General features: G+C 47.6%; 6 protein-coding genes across 6 annotated transcripts; 3 read left to right on the top strand and 3 right to left on the bottom strand.

The window, feature by feature from the left end:
- Window positions 1–1050: 1050 nt before the first annotated feature.
- LOC309583023 (feather keratin B-4-like) lies at window positions 1051–1380 on the top strand (the record flags this gene model as incomplete). Its single annotated transcript, XM_082298522.1, has 1 exon — window positions 1051–1380. One exon carries the CDS (start codon window positions 1051–1053, stop codon window positions 1378–1380), a length of 330 nt encoding a protein of 109 aa, XP_082154648.1.
- Window positions 1381–4193: 2813 nt separating this feature from the next.
- Window positions 4194–4571, bottom strand: LOC309583024 (uncharacterized protein; the record flags this gene model as incomplete). The annotated part of the gene is made up of 1 exon (XM_082298523.1): window positions 4194–4571. The coding sequence occupies one exon, from the start codon at window positions 4569–4571 to the stop codon at window positions 4194–4196; it is 378 nt and encodes a 125-aa protein (XP_082154649.1).
- Window positions 4572–9573: 5002 nt separating this feature from the next.
- LOC309583139 (scale keratin-like) lies at window positions 9574–10062 on the bottom strand (the record flags this gene model as incomplete). The annotated part of the gene is made up of 1 exon (XM_082298685.1): window positions 9574–10062. The coding sequence occupies one exon, from the start codon at window positions 10060–10062 to the stop codon at window positions 9574–9576; it is 489 nt and encodes a 162-aa protein (XP_082154811.1).
- Window positions 10063–14566: 4504 nt separating this feature from the next.
- Window positions 14567–15055, top strand: LOC309583138 (scale keratin-like; the record flags this gene model as incomplete). Its single annotated transcript, XM_082298684.1, has 1 exon — window positions 14567–15055. The coding sequence occupies one exon, from the start codon at window positions 14567–14569 to the stop codon at window positions 15053–15055; it is 489 nt and encodes a 162-aa protein (XP_082154810.1).
- Window positions 15056–16951: 1896 nt separating this feature from the next.
- Window positions 16952–17521, bottom strand: LOC309583137 (uncharacterized protein; the record flags this gene model as incomplete). Its single annotated transcript, XM_082298683.1, has 1 exon — window positions 16952–17521. The coding sequence occupies one exon, from the start codon at window positions 17519–17521 to the stop codon at window positions 16952–16954; it is 570 nt and encodes a 189-aa protein (XP_082154809.1).
- A 4038-nt stretch (window positions 17522–21559) lies between these two features.
- Window positions 21560–22129, top strand: LOC309583136 (uncharacterized protein; the record flags this gene model as incomplete). Its single annotated transcript, XM_082298682.1, has 1 exon — window positions 21560–22129. The coding sequence occupies one exon, from the start codon at window positions 21560–21562 to the stop codon at window positions 22127–22129; it is 570 nt and encodes a 189-aa protein (XP_082154808.1).
- Window positions 22130–23629: the final 1500 nt, after the last annotated feature.

Below are 23629 nucleotides of genomic sequence, written 5' to 3'. Positions count from 1 at the left end.
GTGTTTATGGATCGAGCTCTGAGCAATCCCTGCTCTGTGAGGCAATCCCAGAAGTAGGGAAAAGCAATAATAAAAGTTCAAAAAAAAAAAAAAATCGTTACTCTGCCTGAGTAATGCCGCGATGTAAAGACAACAACAATAATTGCTGAGCCAAATAATGACTTTATCTGGGGCAGTGACAGGCGGAGGGAATTTTTGTTGGCTCATTCATCAGCCGTACATGTTTCAGCTCCAGCTGATTGCCCAAGGAAAGGTATAAAAACCCACTCGGCTCTGGGCTGCTCCATCCGATCCTCCCAGCCCTCTCCGTGCTCCACAGGGGTAAGTCCAAACCTGGAATTGTTTCTGGAACTGTCAGCATCTGAAATGAGCTTTGTTCAGATCCAGAACCATGGGGCCAGCAGGGCCAGGGTAGGGATTGTGCTGGGAATGGGGAGGGGAATGTCCAGGGCTGTGTTCAGTGCTGGACAAGCATGGAAAGAGGGACATGGAGAGGCTGGAGCGGGGCCAGAGGTGGGAACGGTGCTGGAGCAGCAGGAAAAGGGTCTGGAGAATCCTGAGGGAGCTGGGGGGGCTCATCCTGGAGAAAAGGGGGATTCAGGGGGAATTTCGGGCTCTTCCTGACTTCCCTCTTGGAGCTGTCCTGATTCCAGGAGGTGCAGAACCAGCACAGGGTGTCAGTAAATAAAACAGGGATTTCTGTTCTTCCCTCCAGTTAATTATAAAATAAACCCAAAGTCCTGTTAAGTCAGATTTCAAAAGGAACGGGGGGAAGGAGAAACGGGAACAACAGGGACAACGTGAGGCCAAATACAGAATTATTTTACTGTTAATTATGGGGGGTTTTTGTGTCAACTTGACTCCATAATTAGGAGTCAGGAGAAATGGGAGACAAGGACATGAGAAGATGGAAAACCCCAAATTCTGAGCCTCTTTGTGACCTTTTTGCTGTCCGTTCTTTCTCTTCCCAGCCCGATCTCCATCCAGCTGGTCTCTGACCTTCCTGCTGCCTCCGGCTCGAATATTCCAGAGCTATCCCCATTCCCGAAGATGTTTTCCTACAGACAGAGCTCCAGCTCCCGCTGCCTGGCTCCCTGCGGGATCTCCTGCCCCCAGCCCGTGGCCAGCACCTGGAACCAGCCCTGTGTCACCTCCTGCGGGGACTCCAGGGCTGTCATCTACCCCCCGCCCGTGGTCATGACCTTCCCAGGCCCCATCCTCAGCTCCTGCCCCCAGGAGAGTGTCGTGGGATCCTCTGCACCGTCCGGCTCCGGGGGCTTCCTGGAATCCAGGGGCTCCTACGGATCCTACAGCTATGGGAGGTCCTACTCTTCCTATGGATCCTCTGGATACGGGTTTGGGAGCTGCAGACCCTGTTAAACACCCGAGGAATGAGGAGGAAGGAGCCAAAGGCCACCACGGAGGAAGAGGAGACTCCACAAATCCCAGCAATTTCCTGGAGCATCCTCAGTCCCACATTTTTATGTAAATTCCTTTCATTTTTCTGACTCTTTTTTCCAGTGGCTCCTGCTGATAACAACCTCAGAATCATCCTATCCATGATTCCTGGCCGGCAGAAAGTGGGATGAGGTTGTGTCACCTTCCCAGGAAGTGAAAATCCAGGAGTCACCCCGTGGAATGCACGGCCCTGGAGCAATCCTTTCCTTGCCCCAGCAAGATTTCCCCCGGTGTTTTCCATCCCCACTGTGATATTTTGCTTCCTCCTTTCTCATTAAACCATTGTGCATCAAACCCCAGAGTTTTCCTGTGGTTTTTATCCCTAATTTTGGGGGGTTTCCCCCATTCTGGATGAGCGTAGCAGTGTTTGCTGCCTTTCCACACCTGGAAGGTGCCCAGGTCCCTTGGGCAGGAGGAAGTGCGGTGACACAAAGTCATTCCATGAGGGATAAAGACGTTTTGCAACCCTTCCAATTCCATTTGGGTCTTCCCTCAGGACAGGCGTGGCTGTTCCCTGTTCCCAAAGAAAGTTAAACACGGGTGACTCGGATTATTGGTGTCTCAATCCCTGCCCCAGGCTGCAATTTAATTCCATCCCCACACGGCCATTTAATGTTTTTTTTTTTTTTTCATTGTTTAAAAATAGCCTGGAATGATCTGTGGGGAAAAACTTCCCTTGGAAAACTTCCCTTGGAAATTCCCACAGGAATTTTTAACCGAACGGCAAAACTTTTGCTGGAATTCTGTGAGTTCCTTGAACTTGCCCATTTATCTGCCTGAATGAAATGAAATGAAATTAGAGTTGTTACGTGTTCCCTGCAGAGCAACCCCCTCTTCCCTGGGAGGGTGGGGAGGCCCTGGCACAGCTTTTCTAGGAAATTTCTGGCTGCCCCATCCCTGGAAGTCTCCAAGGCCAGGCTGGAGCGACCTGGGATTGTGGAAGGAGTCGCTGCCCATAAATGAAAGATCTTTAAGGTCCCTTCCAACCCAAACGATTTTCTGGTTCTATGGAACCCCAAAGGCCAATTCTTTACCCTTTAATTCCTTAATTCTCCCTGGGCTTGGACGAAAAAGAAAGAAAGACAGGAAAAAGATCAGGAAGCGGCTCAAAGTTTGGGGGTTTTTCTCCTCCTTTTTTCCATCTTCTGCTGCCCTTCTCTGCTCTAGAGCAGCCTCTGTTCCTTTGACTCCTGATTATGGAGCCAATTTGATACAAAAATCACCATTTTCTGGCCACTTCAACAGAGGAATGTGTCTGACTGTGACATTTCCTGCAGTTCTTGGGCAGAATTTGAAGAAGAACGGGACAGAAAAATTCCATTGGGAGTTTGCACCTTCAGCTGAGACTCCTGATCCATCTGCCAGCTGCACAGGGAATTCCCAGGAGCGGGAAGAAAACTCTCAGGAGGAGAAAAACTCTCCTCCTGAACCCCAGAGGTCACTGCACTCTTGTCTTACCCCGTGTTCAGGTCCCAGCACGAGGGCAGTGCTGTTAATTGAGATGCAATCAGCAGCTGACTCATTAAAGGCGTTGCAAAACCCAGCTCGGGGCAGATCCCGGTGCCAATTAATCCTCTCCTGTTTGATTTCAATACTGTATTTAATGGGTTTTGGGTGCTCCAGGCTAGCAAATTCCCTGCAGGCACAAAGGCCCAGGGATGGATTCCACCTTTCTTCCAGGGCCAGATTCTGGTGGGATTGGCAAAGGGAGGATTTGATTTTTCTTGGTTTTGTGATTGGAGGAGCTGCACTTCAATTTTTCAGGTGTTTTGTATGAAATTCTCCATCAGACACACCAAAGAAAAGTTTCTTTTTTATCTCATTCCCTCTTTTTTTACTTAAAACCCAAATAATTTAATAGGAATGTCTGGAATCTTTTAATTTTTGCAGTGTTCAAGGGGCTTTGAGCGATCTGACCTAGTGAGAGAACAGCCCGTGGCAGAGGGGTGGGACTGGATGACCTTTGGAGGTCCTTCCCAATCCAAACCATTCCTCGATTCCAGAATTCCTTGTTAAATAAAATAACAGATTAATTCTACCTGTTAAATTCCCTATGTCCCATCAATTTTGCCCACACAGGGGGTCAAAGTTTGGACTCGATGGCCTTTTCCAACCTTAATGACTCTGGAATTCTGTTATTTTAATGTTTTTGGGGTTTTTTTACCTTCAAAGAATGGAAAACTGCTACCGAGGGGTTTCATTATGGAAACATTTGGGACACCTTGGAAAATCAGGCCGTGGTCCTCCTCAGGGAGCAGCCTGGACCTGCCTGTGGGGAGATCACCCAGGCCAGGCTGTGGGTGAAGGGAAAAAAGGGGGGAAAAAGGGAAACCAGGAGGCTGCTGTGTGATGCAACGAAGTTTTAATGAGCAAGAAATGTCCCTTTGCAAAGCCAGAGATCACAGAACGTGGAAAATCCATTCCTGGACAATTTCGGGCAAAGTCCAACCAAAGTCCTGCTCCGAGACGTCCTCAGCTGGCTCCTCCTGGCTGTTGTGCAGCTGGTGCTGAGGATATTGGTCATTGTGGGTGATATCCATAGGGAATGGGCTGTCCCACGCTGGTCCAATAAACCGGGAATGCCAGTACAGGCAGTGAGAGCAAACAACGAGGAGATGCCGAACAAGAAGTAGGAGAAAGATGGGGAATGCGAAGGGGCTGTGGGAACTCCGACCCCTCACCCTCGTGGCCGTGGATTTGGGCATTCCTGGGATTCCCTGGAGGCTCCCGTGCCCTCAGCAGGGCCCGCAGGAGCCGCGGAAGAGGCGGCTGAAGCGGCGGGATGAGGAGGGGCCGCAGGGGCTGCAGGAGCCGCTGCCCAGCGCTGAGATCCCATATCCGGAGCGAGCACCATATCCCAGGAAAGCCCCGGTGCCGTAGAGACCCCCATAGCCCAGGGAGCCTCCAAAGGCCGGTGCTCCTGCAGATCCCACCACGGCTTGCTGCGGGAAGGAGCTGAGGATGGGGCCGGGGAAGGTGACCACCACGGGGGGCGGCTGGATGAGGGCGGTGGAGTCCGGACACTGCCGGACACACGGCTCGTTGCAGCTGTTGGCCACGGGCTGGGGGCAGGCGATGCTGCCGGTGGTGGGGCACAGGTCGTAGCAGGACATTTTCTGGCAGGGGTGGAGGCGGTCCTGGAATACAGAGAAGGAGCTGCTGAAAACTGGGAAAGGGCAGGTGGAGCTTAGGGGGAGTTGGGGAATGGGGGAAAACATCCCCAGGTGAAAAATTGGGATGGGACAGAAGCACGCTTGGTGTTGGGAGAGGTGGGATGGCCAAATTTCCCTAATTCAGTCATGAAATGAAATGCAGGAAAATTCAATGTTTTAAAGCTTGTGACTTCCTACATTTTCACTCTGCTGTCGATCCAAGAATGGCCAAATACAAATTACAGGGAAATAAATCCTTCCTAAATAAAAGATGTCTCAAACCCTGGGTTTGGGTCCTAAAGCCTTGCAGTAAAACACTTGCCAGGATACTACAAGAATGAAAATTTAAAGAATAAAAAGAAGAACAAAGGTAAAATAAAGTCCTGAAAATTAATGTAATAGTTGTGAACTGGAATAAAAAAATCAAAAAGCGAAGGCATTCTGGAGCTGGGGAAGGAGTGAAGAGGCATCAGACTTACCTGATGGAGAAGAAGAAAGCAGGAGAAGGATGGAGAAGCTCCATCGAGCTGCTGCTTTTATACAAATCCTGGGATGCCCCGGGGCTGAACCACACCGAGCTCCGGAGTCGCCACCTCCAACGAGCCCAAATCACTCCCCAAAGTGACGAAACTCTTCTCGCTTGCAGTTTGCAAAACCACCCTAAATCTCTGCCCAGCACAATCGGCACATTCCAGTTCTCGGCTCCCTTTCATCTCGGAGCCTGATGGAGCAGCTTCCCGCCAGGATCATCCCACCCAGCGGGAATTAAACTCCCATTTATTGGGCACTTCCTTCATTACCTTTCCCTAATGATTTTAATCGGAGTCAGAACCTGCTGCCGTGGACAGGTTTGGGTATAAGGGCTCCAGGTCTCGACTCTCGTCACTTCTGCTCCCACATTTTGCAATGGAATGCTTGGAGTGGTGGAAGGAATGCTCCTGACGCTTTTCACACCTGCAGCCACAAACCTCAGGTCGTTGTGGGAATCGTGGATTTGCCCACCAGGATTGGGAAATTCCTGATTTCCCTCGATGCAGAAAATACAGTATTTCAGTGCGTAAAACGGGGCTTAAATCAAAGCTTTTTTTCTGGACGGATGTCAGTGTGTTTTTCACAGAACTCCAGAATCTTTGAGGTTGGAAAAGAGGAAAAAGGTTGGAAAAGAGTTGGAAACCTCACCACCCTCACAGAGAACAATTCCTTCCCAATATCCAACCTCAATTCCCCTTCTGTCAGCCTGAACCCATTCCCTGGGTCCTGTCCCTGCAGTTCCTGAGGAAAAGTCCCTCTCCAGCTTCTCTGGAGCCCCTGTAGATCCTGGAAGGGTCTCCACACAACCTTCTCCACAAAACACAAGAAAAAAGGTGGATTCGGGCAAATTCCTCAGTCCTTTTGGACTGAGATCAAACATTTCCCTTCACCACCTGGAATTACTCAGCCTTCCCCAATCCTCAGTGGGGAGGGACAGGAATTTCTGCAGGACACTTCACCCTATCTCCGGTGTTTACCCGGCCCGAGTTGGGATCACACCCAAAACACCCCAATTTTGCTTTCATTGGCTGGGGAGACACAGAACCAGCTCAGCCAAAAGGCCCAGCTCGTAAACAGGGAATGTTTGATGAGGTGTCCCACCCTTATTCCCATATTCCCAAATTCTGGGTGATGAACAGAGCCAAACCCCTCATTTGCTGTGGATGCGTTGTTAAATAAACACATTTCTACCAAAGTTACACTGAAATTGGGAGGTTCTTTCCCCCAAACTTTGAGATGTCCCCAGGGGATTACAGGAGTAACTCCCCCCCCCCCCCCCCCAAAAGGTGTCCAAATATTTTTTGGGTGTGTTTTTAAGCACTTCCCAAACCCTCCTTAATGGTTTATCCACGAAATGGGGTGTGATTATTGCAATATAAATATGTGGTTGTGTTCTAACAGCCCAGCATTTTGAAATGCAATTAGAATTAGTTTTTAAATTAATATTAAAAATAAAATGTAAAAAAATAAATGATTTGCCCAAGTGAACTCTTCCTGTTGCCTTCACCAGCTCATGGTTTCTCACCTCAGAATTTCAGTGTTATCTTCTCGTATCATTTAAATTTTCATTTATTTGGGTTTCTCCTTCAGTGCTGATGTTTTAATTCACATTTCATTTCTCTTTATAGCCCAAACATCTGGGAGACAAAACATGGATCTGGATGGTTTAAAAAATTATTGATATTTCCTTTGAAAGGTGCAGGATGACTTTGTCCAAATTTGAATTCCAACTTCACGTAAAAGTTGCTGATTTCACACAGAAGACACTGAGGTTTTAATCAATTTTTTTATCTACCACTGGTGAAGAAGAAAGAAAAAAATCTTGCACCTTCAAGCAGATGAAAATGATGATTAACACCTGAGCCAGCATCATTATGCCAGCTAATGAGAGGTGAATAAATGAAGCAGCAGAATCCGTGCTGTCATTCCAAATGTATTTCATGGAACATTACCAGGCGTGAATCTTGGCCAATTAAGTGCTGAGATGAAAGAAATCTTTGGGTTGTAATTTGCATTTCGTGCAGCGTCAGAATTTGAATCAACTCATAAACAGAAATATTGAGCAAAACTCTTTCGTCACCGTGAGGTGACCCAGGTGTGATAAATGCATTAATGGGAGCCTTGGGCTCCTCAGGCAGCTTAAAGGATGTATCAAAAGCCCCTCCTCGAAACTGCCTGGAGGTTCACAGAATCCCAGAATTATTTAAGTTGGAAAAGAGCTCCAAGGTCACCGAGTCCAAGCTGTGCCTGGTCCCCACCTGGTCAGCCAGACCAGTGTCCAGGGATCCCTCAGCCACCTCCAGGGATGGCCACTCCAACCCTCCCTGGGCAGCCCCTCCCAAGGCCTGGCCACCCTTTCCGGGAGGGATTTTCCCAAATATCCACCCTGAGCCTCCCCTGGCACAGCTCGAGGCCGTTCCCTCTTGTGCTGGCCCCGTTCCCTGCGATCAGATCCCAAATCCCCCCTGGAAGAGCCCAAATTCCCCCTGAATCCCCCTTTTCTCAAGGCTGAATTCCCCCAGCTCCCTCAGGATGCTCCAGACCCTTCCTCTGCTGCTCCAGCTCCATTCTCATCCCTGGACATTCTCCAGCCCCTCAATGCCCCCCTTGCCATGAGGGACCCAGAACTGGACACCGGATTTTCCCACTTCCGTGACATTTCCAGGCTTTTCCCCTTGTCCCACAGAAGGCTCTGCTGGGTGACAGCCACACTCAGTCACGTTTCCTGATGACCAACTCGAGGATTGCCCTGACCCGAGGGTGGTGGCTCAGCCACCATCCCGTGTCATCACCCAGATCCTTTGTCCCTTCCCTCCGGAAGCACATTGGGATCTCCGTTAGAGCCTGGCTTAAACCCTGCTTAAGGGCTCCTTTTGTAATCTGATCTTTTCTTACTGATCTCTTTACCACCACAGATTTTCTAGCAGATTTTTCAGGTCCTGGCAGGAGGTAGACAGATTTTCTGACTGATTTTTCAGGTCCTGGCAGGAGGTAGAACATCCCCTCTGGCTGTAACTTGGATACCACTGGGGAAGCTCTGGGTTTTGCTGGGAGTCATTCCATTTTCCAGAAACAATGAAATAAAACCAAATAAAAACCTGATTTTTCACTGCTTTTTTAGGTAATCAAAACACTAAGAAATTTGCTGTTCCATTACAGAGAGGGGAGCTGGGCACTGCAGAAGCTTTTGCCTTTTTTAAGTCACATTTTTCCTTCAGTTTCTGGTCAGAAGTTCTCTAAAGACGGTGATGTTCAACAATTCCTTTTGCTGTCGGAAAATACGTACCCTGAGATCTTTTGGCCGCTGAACCAGATAAGGAAAACTCCTTGTGAGATAAGGATCAGCCTGACTCAGGAGGTAGTTTTGTGCTTTGCTGATAACATAAAAAGATAATGACGTATATGATGCAGTGCTTTTCTTGGGTTTTAGGCTACTTATAAAATATGGACCCAACTTCTATTTCTATTTAATATATAAATAACAAACAGAACCAAAGTTGTCCCAGATGTAGGGGGTGCAAAGTGAAAGGCTGAGGGAATTGGGATTTTTCAGCCTGGAGAAGGTTCTGGGGTGGCCTAAATGTGGCCTTCCTGGACCTGAGGGGCCACAAGGAACATGGGGAGAGACTTTTTCTGTCTGGAGACTTTTTCTGTCTGGGTCTGGAGCAACAGGAGAAGGAGGAAGGGATTAAAACTGAAAGAAGGGAGGTTTAGATGGAATACTGGGATGAAATTCCTCCGTTTGAGAGTGGAGACACCCTGGCATGGGTGATTCCACGGCTGCCCCGTCCCTGGAATTTCCCAAGGCCAGGTTGGAGCAACCTGGGATGGTGGAAGGTGTCCCTGCCCTGCCCATGGTCTTGATGATCTTCAAGGTTCTTCCAACCCAATTCTATGATTCCATGACCACTCATGAGGTCCTTGCTGAGGATTTAAAGAAGCCCCCTCTGCACACCGAGCTCAACATGTAGAGGAAACTCCTGCTCATCTTTTGCCACCACGATGTGACCACACTGTAATTCAGTGGGAAAACAGCCCCATGGAAGGCTCTCCATGGAGACTCTCCCCCTCTGGGCAGGGTTTGCTCAATGTTTTTGCAGCCTCATGCAGAGCAGGGAGCTTCACCCAGCGAGGCTGGCAAACGTGGGGTGGGTGAGAACACAAAAGCCTGACACGAGGATTTTCAGTGATGCAACAGAGTTTTAATGAGAATGAAAAGAACACAAACAACATTGTAACATCGGGATTGTAAATGCAAGACGGCAGAGCTTGAAAGGCACTTCAGTCTGTCACCGCATTCAGTCACAGGGGTGATAAAGCAGGAGATAAAAAGGAATTAAACCCATGGAGCTATCAGGGAAGAATTTAAAGGCAAGAAGAATCTGTGTTTTGCTTTGCCCTTCTACATCACCTAGAGGGTTTTCCGCAGGGTTTAGCAGGACCCCCAGTAGCCACGGCCGTAGCGGCCGTACCAGGAGGAGTAGGGGCTGCAATAGCCAGAGCCAAAGGCTCTGCCAGAGCCGTACAGGCCCCGGTAACCCCCACAGCCCCACAGACCCCCATAGCCCAGGGAGGAACCCCCATAGCCCCACAGACCCCCGTAGCCCAGGGATCCATAGCCCCCATATCCATAGAGACCACCATAACTCCCAGAGCCATAGCCCCCATAGCCCCACAGGCCCCCATAGCCCAGGGAGGACCCTGAGGCTCCAAGGACGGGCGCTCCAGCAGATCCCACCACGGAATCCTGCGGGAAGGAGCTGAGGATGGGGCCGGGGAAGGTGACCACCACGGCGGGAGGCTGGATGACGGTGGTGGAGTCGGGGCACTGGCGCACGCACGGCTCATTCCCGCTGTCGGCGATGGGCTGGGGCCGGAGGACACCGCAGGCAGAGGAGGGGTACAGGTCGTAGCAGGACATTTTGCAGGGATTGGAGGTCAACAGACACTGAGGAGTGAACAAAAAAGAAATTCAATGGTTAAAAGGTTTGATATTTGGACGTGTGGATGGAAATAATTGTGATCTCTCTGATCACTCCTTCTCGCCAGTGTTTTTGTAAATCACTTGCACTCTGAGCTGTCAGCTCTCCTGGGGTCTCATTCCTAATTTCTTGTACTTCGTTTCCACCAAAAAGCACTTCTTCATTCTACCCCACTGCCAGACCATGCAAAGATATCATCCAATTAAGCTTCTACCACTTCTTGATAGACAAATATCAAGAACTTTCATGATATAACCCATGAAAAAATTCCCATGGACTGAACAAACCTTCTGTAAGGTTTTGGAAGCTGCTTTGGTAATTTTTCTAATTTCTACTCTCCAGAAACAATGGTTTTATCATTTCAAGCTCATGAATGTCCAACACCAAGTAAAAATAAAACCATGGCAAAATAATCCAATTATTAAGAATCTTAGAATCTGTATGGCTGATTCCAACCTTAATTAAAACCAGCAGAGAAGAGACCGGAATTTTAGAGAAGAGATCCCATAGAATGGTGCTTACCTTTCTCACCGAGGTGGTTGAAGCAAGGAAGGCGAAGTGAAGAGCCCTGGGCTGGGAGAGCTTTTATACCATTCCCAAGATCCCAGGGATCATCTAAGGTGCAATTTGGGGATGTGCATAATTGGGGCAAACCCCAAATGAATGCGACACGTAGGTCCTCAAAGTTCTGCTGACTCTTTGTTTGTTTGCTGGTCCGAAGTCTCGTGAAATGTGATAAGTGCATTTCATCACAGAGCCCTCTTTCATCTCCACTGGGGACAAGTCATCTTCATTCCTCTTATCATTCCACTCACAGCCCTGGCGTTACAGCAGGAATTATCCCAACGCTCTTCCAGAGCTTCTCCATCATTAATGGCAAAACCCATCTGCTCACTTGGGGTCACCTGATGTGCAGAGCTTTTTTTCCATTTCAAAAAATACCTGGAGATAAAATGATTTAGAGCAACTTTGGGGTCATAATTTTTATCTTTATCATCATCAGTCTCAGCTGCTTAATACAAGGACAATATGGAACCTGAAGGAAGGCATGGAAAGCATCCTGTGGTGCTTAAGTGGTTTCTGCTACAGAATCTTGGAATTATTTGGGTTGGAAAAGCCCTCCAAGACCATCGAGTCCAAGCTGTGCCCGATCCTCACCTGGCCACCCAGACCAATGTCCAGGAATTCCTCAGACACCTCCAAGGGTAGCAGCTCCATAGATCCCTGGGCAGCCCCTTCCAAGGTCTGACCACCCTTTCCAGGAGGAAATTCCTCCTCATGTCCAACCTGACCCTCCCCTGGTACAGCTAGAGGCCATTCCCTGTTTTCCTGTCCCTTGTTCCCTGGGAGCAGACCCTGTGGTTGTCCCATCCCTGGAAGTGTTTAGAATAAAATACAGCTCATGAAATTCCAGGTTTTATACAGAATTTTTTATTTCTAATTCTTTTTCATTGTGAAAAAACCCAAAAGTGCAAACACCCCCAGTATTTGGCCTTGAACTGATGATACCAAGGATACCAAGGACACAAATATCTTGACTGAGGTGTTTGAATAATTGTGAGGCACCTAAATCCAGCTCCATGCCTTTAATCTACTGGATCATCTACAGGATTTGCATGGACTTGTTCCTTGGAAGCTTGAAAAGATTATTGTTCAAAACCCCCCACCCCACAAAGGCTGAGAACCCCACCTCAGCATTTAGGGATAATTTCTGGTGTGGAGTCTGCATATTAAAATGGTCCATCCATAAACGAGGTAAGAAGGAGCCTTTGTGTCCCACATTACAAATTCCTGATTGTTCCCTCATCCCAGAAACTTCCAGCTCAGCCCTATTTGGGATTTATGACTTGTGTATCACAGGAGCTCATGAATTCCTAAGAATCCGAGGCAATAATTCAAAGCAATTCCATCACATTTCGACTTCTGCACCGGAGGACCCATTTTTCCTAAAATATCCCACGTTTCCTCAGGCCTGTTCAGTGTTCTCAGGTACCGTCTTTGTCTGGACAACATCGGACCATCGACACCTGGGAAAAGTCTCTTCAGGACCTCCAATCCCATTGTGGCTTTAGTTAACTTTGTGAATTCATTCCTTGTTTATCTCCAAAACCAAGACAACCCTCAGGAAGACAAAGGTTCCCCTCTGTCTCCTCCATGGAATTCTGTGGACTTGGCCAAAATTAAGGATTTCACTGTTCTTCCTGCTCAAGACAAAATTCCAGCACCCACATAAGACATTGAAGCACATGTTGGAGGTCCCTTGAGTTGCTACTGCTCTTCTGGGCCTGCCAGAGGTCAAGAAGAGTTTGGACAATGCTCCCAGGCCCATGGTGGGATTCCTGGAGCTTTCCCATGCCTGGCCAGGAGTCGGACTTTGATGATTCTTGTGGATCCCTTTAAACTGAGGACATTCCATGATTCTCTGGTTCTGAATGGAATTGTCCCCATTACAGCCCTCGTCAAATCCCACTGGAAACATCACCCCTTCCCAAGGGTGCTGTGACTTCCAGCTGCAGGTGGGGAAGCCAAACAAGAAGAAACCTCCCCCAGACTTGCTGTGTATGCCACTGACAGTCTTTAACTTCCATCCTGTACAGGCACTTAGACAAATATCCCACTCATGACGTTGCACTTTGTAATTCCAATAAACCCATGAGCCCCCTCCAGGTGTTCAGTTAATACCGAGAGGAGCTGGCTTGGCAATTCCTGATGTGATTCCAAGGAAGTGACAGGAATAATGCTGGGTGTTAATTTCCTCCCAAGTCGTCACAAGATGAAAGAATTCTCTATGATCTCAAGTGATGTTTAGATCATTATTACAAACAAATTTGAAAGGCCTTGTAAACCCCAATAATAAACCCAACAATTTCATCATCCTGATGGTTGCATGAATTTGAAACTGGGGCGGGCAAGAGATGCTGATCTGGTACCTCCAGCTGATATAAAAGGTCCTCTGTCTCCTCTCTCCTCCAAACACTTCCCTTGACTTCTTGGAGACTTGGGTAAGTCTGAATCTTCTCGGTTGCTCTCTGTGTATTTTTCATTGTTGGTTTCAACTTGAGTTGATGTTCACCATCCTTTCTGTTGGCTCTGTCTGCATGGACTTGTGAAAGATCAAGCATCTTTCTGTCTCTGGGGTGGCAGATACAACTTTTTGGTGTGTGGGACCCTGTGGAGTTCTTGGTGTCAGGAACACCAGACCTTGGAGCAATTGGACAATGCTCTGAGACAACTGAGGTGACTGAAGCACCTCCCCTCTGGAGACAGGCTGGGAGAGCTGGGAATGTTCAGCCTGGAGGAGAGAAGGTTGTGTGGAGACCTCACAGCACCTTCCAGGATCTGCAGGGGTTCCAGGGAAGCTGGAGAGGGACTTTTCCTCAGGAACTGCAGGGACGGGACACAGGGAATGGGGTCAGAGTGACAGAGGGGAAATTTCGGTTGGATATTGAGAAGGAATTGTTCTCTGTGAGGCTGGAGAGGCCTTGGCACAGGTCACTCCATGGATTCCACATCCCTGGAAGTGTCCAGGTTGGACAGGGCTTGGAGCAATCTGGGGTAGTGGAAGGTGTCCCCACGCATGGCAGGGGGTGGGACTGGATGATCTTTAGGATCTCTTCCAACCCCGGGTAATTCCAAGGTTCTCTGGTTTAGTTCTAAGTAATCCTGCAAAAAAGCAGGGAGTTGGACCTGATTCTTATGAGTCACTTCCAACTTGAGAAAGTCTATGATTCTCTGATCCTCATTTTTGATACATTTAACCCATCCCAACATTTGCATAAAAGGTTCAAGGTTTGATGAGGTTGTCACCCCTGCAGCCGTTCACACGTGATAAAGTCATTTGTGTCCTGCTACCTCAAATCTTCAGGCTCTCCTTCACCTTCTTGCTTTCAAGTTCCTCCTCAAAACTCTGTTAAGGATTTATCAAACATGGTTAGAGATTTGTCCTTTATTGTTTTGTCAAATGCCTTTCTGGGAAACCCAGGCTCTCACAATCCTATAATCTGTTGTTCCCTTGACTCTCAGCAAAATTGGGATGAGTGGGAAGATCAAGCTACTGTAATTAAGTTCTATATAAGCTCCATCTCACGTAAACCAGCTAAACCCAAATCTGTGTTTTCCTAATGACTCATCCAATGACCTTGGACAAAGTCACTTTGCTCTTGCTGCTTTTGCTTCCCAGTTTTCAATTTAATGTGGAGAAATAAGTTGTAGTTCTTTTCAGGGTGTTATGAGGGACAAGATTTTCAGAACATTTCCCACTTGCTCTTGTGTGTGAACACCTTCTAGAGAATTTTGGAAAAGACACTTTTTGGAAAAGGAGAGCACTGAGATAGCAAAGTGAGGAATACTCGGAATACTGTACTTGTTATTTTAATGTAAATTGCTGAATTTTAAAGTCCTTGTCTTCTTTTTTAGCCTGTGTTGACCTCCAATCCCTGCAAAATGTCCTGCTACGACCTGTACCCCACCTCTGCCTGCGGTGTCCTCCGGCCCCAGCCCATCGCCGACAGCGGGAATGAGCCGTGTGTGCGCCAGTGCCCCGACTCCACCACCGTCATCCAGCCTCCCGCCGTGGTGGTCACCTTCCCTGGCCCCATCCTCAGCTCCTTCCCGCAGGATTCCGTGGTGGGATCTGCTGGAGCGCCCGTCCTTGGAGCCTCAGGGTCCTCCCTGGGCTATGGGGGCCTGTGGGGCTATGGGGGCTATGGCTCTGGGGGTTATGGTGGTCTCTATGGATATGGGGGCTATGGATCCCTGGGCTACGGGGGTCTGTGGGGCTATGGGGGTTCCTCCCTGGGCTATGGGGGTCTGTGGGGCTGTGGGGGTTACCGGGGCCTGTACGGCTCTGGCAGAGCCTTTGGCTCTGGCTATTGCAGCCCCTACTCCTCCTGGTACGGCCGCTACGGCCGTGGCTACTGGGGGTCCTGCTAAACCCTGCGGAAATATCCCAGAGTAAGGAAACCGACAACTGAGAGATACAGTCCTGGCCCCAAAGGAGATGTTGTGACCACGGCCACCCCACTCTGGTGGAGCTGGAAGGACACAACTCCTCCTTGATTCATTCACCTTCTACTTGCCATCTTCTGGGCTTTTTTTTCCATCTCTGTGTGTGTGTAATGTGTGGGATAAAACAACAATTTATATTCTCCTAAAATGCAACTTCACTGTCCAGCTGGAGAAGAACAACCATGGAAGGAGTTGCCTGTGATCTGATATTCTTCATATTCTGAAATGCTTTTCTGTGAATGCTTTTTTCTCATTAAAGTGATTCTGTTCTGCAAAAAACAAATGAAGTTTTAGTTTTAATTTCTCTGGCTGTGGGAGACTTCTCTCCGCACAGGGGGAAAATTCATATCCTTACAACAGGATGAGGTTCAGACTTCGAAATCCCCAGGGATGGCCCAGCTGGGAGTGAAGTCAGTCACTGTTCCTTGATCCAGTATTTGGGAGCAGGGATCCTCCCTCCCTACCTTTCCTGCACTACAATAAAACCATTACAGAGCCATGGACTCACAGAATGGGTTGGGTTGAAAGGACCCTAAAGATCTTCTCATTCCACCCCTCACCATGGGCAGGAACACTTCCCACTAGACCAGGTTGCTCCAACCTACCCTTGGACACCTCCAGGGATGGGGCATCCAGAAATTCCCTAGAAAATCTGAGCCAGGACCTCACCACCCTCACAGGGAAAGACTTCTTCCCAATATCCAACCTAAATTTGCCCTCTGTCAGTTTGAATCCATTCCCCCTTGTCCTGTCACTCCAGTTCTTGAGGAAAAGTCCCTCTCCAGCTTCCCTGTAGATCCTGGAAGGTCGAATATCACCATAGCAGAGTAGAAGGGGGAGATTTGCTCACAGGTTAAGACATTTTCTACTTTTTAATTTTTCCAGGTTCTGTCTATTCCAGCTTTTCTTGCTGGTGTGGATGAACCCTTGAAGGAGCTGTTTTTCTGTCAAAAACCATCCAACACTTTACATTTCATGATTACACAGAAAGATTTCAGATTTCAAAGTTCCACTCTGTGGCCCAGAAAACTTTACTTAAAATTTTGACAGGAAATTGATTTAACTTCCTGCCGAGGTTATTCCTGAAGACAGAGCTTAAATATTTGGGTGAGAAAATATTTGAGTGAAAACCTGAAACTCAGAGAGATAAAAGTTTTACCTGGAAGAAATTCATACTGAAGTCTAATCTTCCCTGATTTTTTGGGCAGGACATTCATCTCCATAGTTTAGGGACAGGTTGGATGAAGCTCTGGGCAACCTGGGCCAGTGGGAGGTGTCCCCACCCATAGCAGGGGGTGGAACGAGATGAGATTAGAAGTCCCTCCCAACCCACACCATTCCATGATTCCAGGATATTTTATGCTGTTACTGACACCTGCACAGGTGAAGCTTGTCCAAAGGCAAATAATGGTGAAAACAGGAGAAAAGAACACCAGAACATGTCAACTTTGATGCAACAAACTTTTAATGATAGCAAGCAAAGCAATGCATTTTCAGAGTCTCCAAGAAGTACAAAACTCTTCTCCAGCCAGAGGCACATTCACATGTGTTTGATTTGGGTTCTCTTCCAAATCCCAGCTGTTGATGGGAACAACCAGGACCCATTTTGAGCCCTTTTGTTCCATATTTCCCCCAGGCAACACAGAAATGGGGCAGGAGAAGCTTTACGGCAGAAGCTGAAAGAGGAGAAATTCAAAAGGGGCTGAACAGCTACAAATCCGTGGTCTTGGGATAGAGCAGCAGTGGTTCCGAGCTCGTTGGCTGTGAAACCATCACATTTCATCTGTTGGTGAGACCTCACTTGGGATTTTTCCATCAGGTTTAGCAGGAGCCGCAGCTGCCGCGGCTGTAGCGGCCGTAGCGGGAGGACCAAGGGCTCCAGGAGCCAAAGGATCCAAAGGATCTCCCAGAGCCGTACAGTCCCCGGTAACCCCCACAGGACCCCAAACCCCCATAGCCCAGGGAGGAGCCCCCATAGCCCCACAGACCCCCATAGCCCTGGGATCCGTAACCCCCATATCCACAGAGACCACCATAACCCCCAGAGCCATAGCCCCCATAGCCAAGGGATCCATAGCCCCCGTAGCCAAGGGATCCATAGCCCCCGTAGCCCAGGGATCCATAGCCCCCGTAACCCAGGGATCCATAGCCCCCATAGCCCAGGGAGCCCCCAGAGGCTCCAAGGACGGGCGCTCCAGCAGATCCCACCACGGAATCCTGCGGGAAGGAGCTGAGGATGGGGCCGGGGAAGGTGACCACCACAGCGGGAGGCTGGATGACGGTGGTGGAGTCGGGGCACTGGCGCACGCACGGCTCATTCCCGCTGTCGGCGATGGGCTGGGGCCGGATGAGGCCGGAGCCAGAGGTGGAGCACAGGTCGTAGCAGGACATTTTGCAGGGATTGGAGGTTAATCTGTAAAAGATGTCAATTTATGTTAATTTTAAAGGAATAGCAAACTTTAGGCTGTGCTGGAGCAGTCCAAGGGTGTCAGTAATAAATCTGGGAAGTAAATACATTTCCTATTCCTATTTTTCCCATGACTGTGATCTCCAGGTTACTCCTGACTTTGGTCCAACACACTCTGTACACTTCAGTTGCATCTTTAATTTCCAGATCAGATAATTTCTTCAGTATTACATCACTCTTAGTTGATGATCTCTACTTGGATTTGATCTTTCCTGTTACAAAGTCAGCAAAGCCCTACCAAATACAGCCACATATACAGGTTATTCTTTATGTCCTAAAACACAGCCAAGGAATCCTTTGGAGTGCTAAAATAATACAAGTTTGGCGTTCAAAACCACTTGAGGAACCCCTCTCCTACAAGACCTTGACATGAATGAGAAATTAAACGCCAAATATCCCACAGAGCAGTGGCAGCCTGACTGCAACCGGAGGGCACTTGGTTAAAATCCGGATTTCTTGACAGGAAGTTCAATTTAGAGAAGTTTGAGAGAAAAGCGACTTACCTGGTTCACGAAGGCTGAACAGGTGAGAGAAGTGGATGGAAGGACCTGATGCAGACACCTTTTATAGAGCTCCCTGCTTGCCCAGAGGGCACCAGGCACCTGATGCGTGAGTTCGTAATTAGGTCCCAACCCCAAATTGCAGGACACATAATTCCTCAAAGTGCTGAAATTGTCTTTGCTTATTGCTGGTGCACTTCAAACCCACACATAGCATGAGCTGCACATTCCACCCCAGACCTCTATTGTCTCCGGGCTTATGTGGGGAATTATTTTTTATGATCCTGGTGCTCTCCTTAGCGTTAGGGGAGGAAATAAAGCTGACTTGATTTATTTATGAGTCCTTCTTAATTAGGATGATTGAAGGACACTCATTTTTTGTCCAGGTACAGGTCCTTGAGTGTGATCAACAGGAGACCTGAAGCCAATGGAATTTCTTTTAGGAACTTGAATGAGGACTGGGGAAAAATAACAAAGGGAAAAACATTGGTTCTGCAGGCTCAGCATTTCTCCCTCCACCTACACAAGGCACGGCAAACACAATCATCAGGAGCATCTTTGAATGGATTTTATATCATAAAATCATATCTTGGAATGGTTTGGGTTGAAAAGGTCCTTAAGGATCATCCAGTGACACCCCCTGCCATGAGCAGGGACACCTTCTATATTCCAGGTTGCTCCAAGCCTCATCCATCCCGGCCTTGGACACTTCCAGGGACTGGGAATTCAGGGAATAACCTGTGCCACGGCCTCACCACCCTCAGAGGGAAAAATTCCTTCCCAATATCCCATCTAAACCCCTTCTCTGTCAGTTTTAGTCCATTCCCTCTTTTCCCGCCACTTCAGCCCTTGGAAAAAGTCTCTCTCCATGTTCCTTGTTAAACTCATTTCTCTTCTAGTTCTCTTTCAGTCCCTGGAAACAGAGAAATATTTTACCTGGCAGCCACAATTCCATGGAAATTGAGATTTTGAGTTGTTTCATCGAGCTTTGCTTTCCTTTCTCATGTTTTCCCTCCTATTTTTACGTGTTAAAGACACAACATTCTGTGTTTTAAATAAAAAAGAAAAATAGATTTTATTCTTAAGGTCAAAGACAGAAAGGTCAATGTTATAAACCATGAGCTGATTATGGGAAAAACTCAAGTGGCCTCAATTTATATCTTTTAATATGATAATCTCTTATAATTGTGAGTTGTTTACACCCAGGCACAGGTTTTATGTAACTCTGACACAGTAGGAACAAGTCAGTAATGGGTGTTCAGGAGGTATTTGAAAATCCCTTGGAATGTTCTTGTAAAACTTCGACATGGCTTTTTTTTTCCAGGACAATGGCTCAGGAAATCCTCATATGTATCTCCAGATTTGAAAAGCTCATAATTTATAAATAATTCATGGTGTGAAGATAACCACATGGGTGATTATGATAACGATGATAATGATAGAGTAGGACAATCATGGTGTAAACAGAGAAAGAAACCTCAGCAAATCCAACATTTGCTTTTCCCAGCAGATTCCCACCTTGTAATTGCTCTGTGCTGAAAGACGCCATCAAGGATGGGATTAGCTGCAAGATCCTCTCTAAAAACAAAGAATTTTTATTTCCACTACAGCTAAATTTGGGATTTCTCCTATACAGAATCATGGAATGATTTAAAGTTCAGAGGGACCTCAAAGACCATCTTGTTCCAACTCCTGCCATGGGCAGGGACACCTTCCACTATCCCAGGTTGATCCAAACTGGCCTTGAACACTTCCAGAGATGGAGCCATCTCAATAAAACATAAATTCAATTATTAATTCAATGTACACTCTGATTATTTTGAGCTTTCCATTCTAATCCTTAAAATCACAAATCTCTCCCCATTCAGAACTAAACTCAGGTTTGAGCTGTGGTTTGAGGGTCAGGTAAAACCTAAGGCTTTTCTGGATATTTGTGTCCCCAAACCATTCCATGATTTTGTAATTTCTGTAAATGTCTGAGCATAATTTTCTTATAAGACAGGACAAGAATATTGATGTATAAACAGCTCAGTATGTGGTGCCACTCCAGAAAACCAATACTAATTCGTGAATCATGTTTTAGGATGAGAGATGCACTAATTTCACCCATCAACCTTTTAGATGAAAGGACCTCGTGTGACGTAACGCGATAATTGAAATCAAGAATAAACACAGAAAGAGCAATAATTTCATCACTTTGAGGTGCAATCAATACAAAAAATGTTCTGTGTCAACTAATGAGCTCCTCTGAGCCCTCAGGCAAGTCTGAACTGTATAAAAGGTGTCTCCACTTGGGGTTCTCCCAACATCTTCCCTTCACTCGTTCTTCTCAACGGCTTGGTAAGTCCGGAGCTGCTCTTCGCTACTTCTGGAACTGCTCTTTGGTACTTTTGGAATCTCTCTTTGATATACAATTACTCTGGGGTGGTCTCTTCCATTGGGAACTCTTAGGCAAAATTTTAGGTGAAGAGATAAACCTTACAAAAACCTTAGGGACGGCTGCTCTTTGCTTTCAAGGTTGGTGTTTGATTCCAAATCAAACTGAAAGTTTCTTGTCAGAAAATTCGGTTGGATGTTGGGTTGCCTTCACCAGTTCTATCCATGATGTGACTGGTTCAGCGTTTATTCCTATTTTCTGTTTGGTTAAATGGGTGACTGGAAATTATTTGGAAAGTTTAAATCCTGGGAACAGGGGATGTTGAGCCTAGAGGCAAACCTGCCATTAGATCTAGTTTATTCTATTACAAATCACCCAAAATGCTTTTAGTTCAAGATAAATGGTCATGAACACCCCCAAAGATCAGGCACTGTCTTGGAGTAGGGCACAGAGAAGAACTGAGAACTGTTTAAAACACCCTGTAAGACATTTATTTAAGATTAAAAGGGATCCTGGACAGAATTCAGGGAGCTGAAATGTGAAGCACTGGATTCTTCTGAGTTAATGAGGGCAAGGGGTTTGGTGTGAGAATTTTTCAGAGTTCAGAGCTCAAAATCAAAATGCTGGGTGTTAAGCTCGTTGTAAGGATCTCAAAGCCCTGATTCAATGTTTGGAGATTTGGGACAATCATCTTTGTAATTCCCTTGTAATGGTCTCATCCAATGAGCTACAGAGTGAATCTGAAAAGACAATGAGTTATAATCCCTCTTTTGACAAGGATCAGCATAAAGGAGATCAGTGGGAATGAAGAGCCAGACTCATGAAATCCAAAATAACAACACACTCAACTTTCGGAGCAGAGTCCCATTCCTTGTTGATCCGCTGACTCACCAAAGCACCCGAACAAATCATTTGGCTGTTCTTATTCAATTCTCATCTTTAATAGACGTGGGGAAATTCCGGTGCTTCAAAGCGCTCCTGAGTGGGGAAAGGCAGCCAACACCAGAGCCCAATTCTGTCGGTAAATAACATCTTGTACTTGCTCAAACCAACTCTTTTACAGATTAACCTCCAATCCCTGCAAAATGTCCTGCTACGACCTGTGCTCCACTTCTGGCTCCGGCCTCATCCGGCCCCAGCCCATCGCCGACAGCGGGAATGAGCCGTGCGTGCGCCAGTGCCCCGACTCCACCACCGTCATCCAGCCTCCCGCTGTGGTGGTCACCTTCCCCGGCCCCATCCTCAGCTCCTTCCCGCAGGATTCCGTGGTGGGATCTGCTGGAGCGCCCGTCCTTGGAGCCTCTGGGGGCTCCCTGGGCTATGGGGGCTATGGATCCCTGGGTTACGGGGGCTATGGATCCCTGGGCTACGGGGGCTATGGATCCCTTGGCTACGGGGGCTATGGATCCCTTGGCTATGGGGGCTATGGCTCTGGGGGTTATGGTGGTCTCTGTGGATATGGGGGTTACGGATCCCAGGGCTATGGGGGTCTGTGGGGCTATGGGGGCTCCTCCCTGGGCTATGGGGGTTTGGGGTCCTGTGGGGGTTACCGGGGCCTGTATGGCTCTGGGAGATCCTTTGGATCCTTTGGCTCCTGGAGCCCTTGGTCCTCCCGCTACAGCCGCTACGGCCGCGGCAGCTGCGGCTCCTGCTAAACCTGATGGAAAAATTCCTCAACTCAGTAAATGACACCACTGGATCCTCACCTGAGCTCCTGAGGAAGGGGCACAGCGTCAGACTTCACTTCACACTGTGGAGTCAGAACCCCTCCAGAAATCCCTCTTCTCCCTTCCTCCTTCCTTTGCTTGATCTCCTCTTCCCCACTCCTGCCAGTGGCCAAATGTGGGGCTCCACCATCCACTGGCTTCTCCCTTGAACTGCTGCCTCCTGGGACAAGGCTGAGGGAGCAGCTCTCGTGATGCAGGGAGGGACAACCTGCCTGTCTTTGCCTCACATGTTCTTGTCCAACGGAGCCTTCCCTGCCTTTGCAATAAAAAAATCCAGCATCCAACACCTGCCTTTGTTTTTCCTGTTAAGCCCCAGAGTGGTGTTCAGGGCTCCCTCTCATCACCATCAGAACCAGGCTGAGAGGCCTTTGGTCAGACATGCACCTGAGAATCCTCTCTGCCTTAGACTAATTATTCCAGTTGTCAGACTTCCAGTAGTTATTCCAATTATTTCCATCCAGTTTGGAACTGGAATAGGGAATAGTCACAGCCCCAAGGTTGCCAGAGCTCAAGGACAATGCTCTCAGGCACAGGGTGGGTTTTTTGGGGTGCCTGTGCAGGGCCAGGAGTTGGACTCAATCCCTGTGGGGCCCTTCAAACTTAGGATGTTCCATGATTCTATCTTTAAGTGGTTAATTCAGTGCTGGAATTCCTTTTAATTTTACATCTTCCAGGAGATGTCTTAGAAATCACCCAACTGCCTTCAAAGACAAGGCTAAAAAATACTGCCTGAAGTTCTGCCAAAGCGTCTTCTGAAAAGGAATGATAGGAGGAAGGTGAACAAAAGGAAACAATTTTTGAGATAGGTATCTGATGAGCAAAGATGAGGCATTACCTTCTCTTTTTTCGTTAATCACTGCCATGATAAAGTTGCCTCAGGGAAGGTTTGCTTGAACCTGTCAGCAGGTGAGGTAAAAAGAACATTAACTGATGCATTAGAGAGGATTTACCTCTTCCTTCACTGGGACTCTTTCAAAGAAAATATCTTGAGTGTCAAAGAAGAGCAAATCTTATTTTTCACAGGTAATTTCAATATTCTTCCTCATATGGGACTGGATCTGTCAGAGGGCTGTAAGTAATAAATTGAAGTGGAAATTAGTCCATGGTACCCATGAATGCTGCTTAAGAAAACAAGATTTTGTTTCTATGGGTAAACAAACACTTACTGAGAATATTTTGTCCAAAAATCACAGAATTATTTAGGTTGGAAAAAACCTTTGAGATATTCAAGCTGTGCCTGATCCCCACCTGGTCACCCAGCCCAACATCCAGGAATTCCTTGGACATCTCCAGGGATGGGAACTCCAAACCTCCCTGAGCCCCTTCCAAGGCCTGACCACCCCTTCCAGGAGGAAATTCTTATGTCCAACCTGACACTCCCCTGGTGCAGCTCAAAAAGCTCTTCCCTGATGGGTTCTCCTCTCTGTC

The sequence above is a fragment of the Coloeus monedula genome, assembly GCF_965178545.1.
Source record: "Coloeus monedula genome assembly, chromosome: 29".
Classification (NCBI taxonomy): Eukaryota; Metazoa; Chordata; class Aves; order Passeriformes; family Corvidae; genus Coloeus; species Coloeus monedula.
The sequence above is the reverse complement of the archived record's forward strand: the minus strand, read 5'-3'. Positions and strand labels throughout refer to the sequence as shown.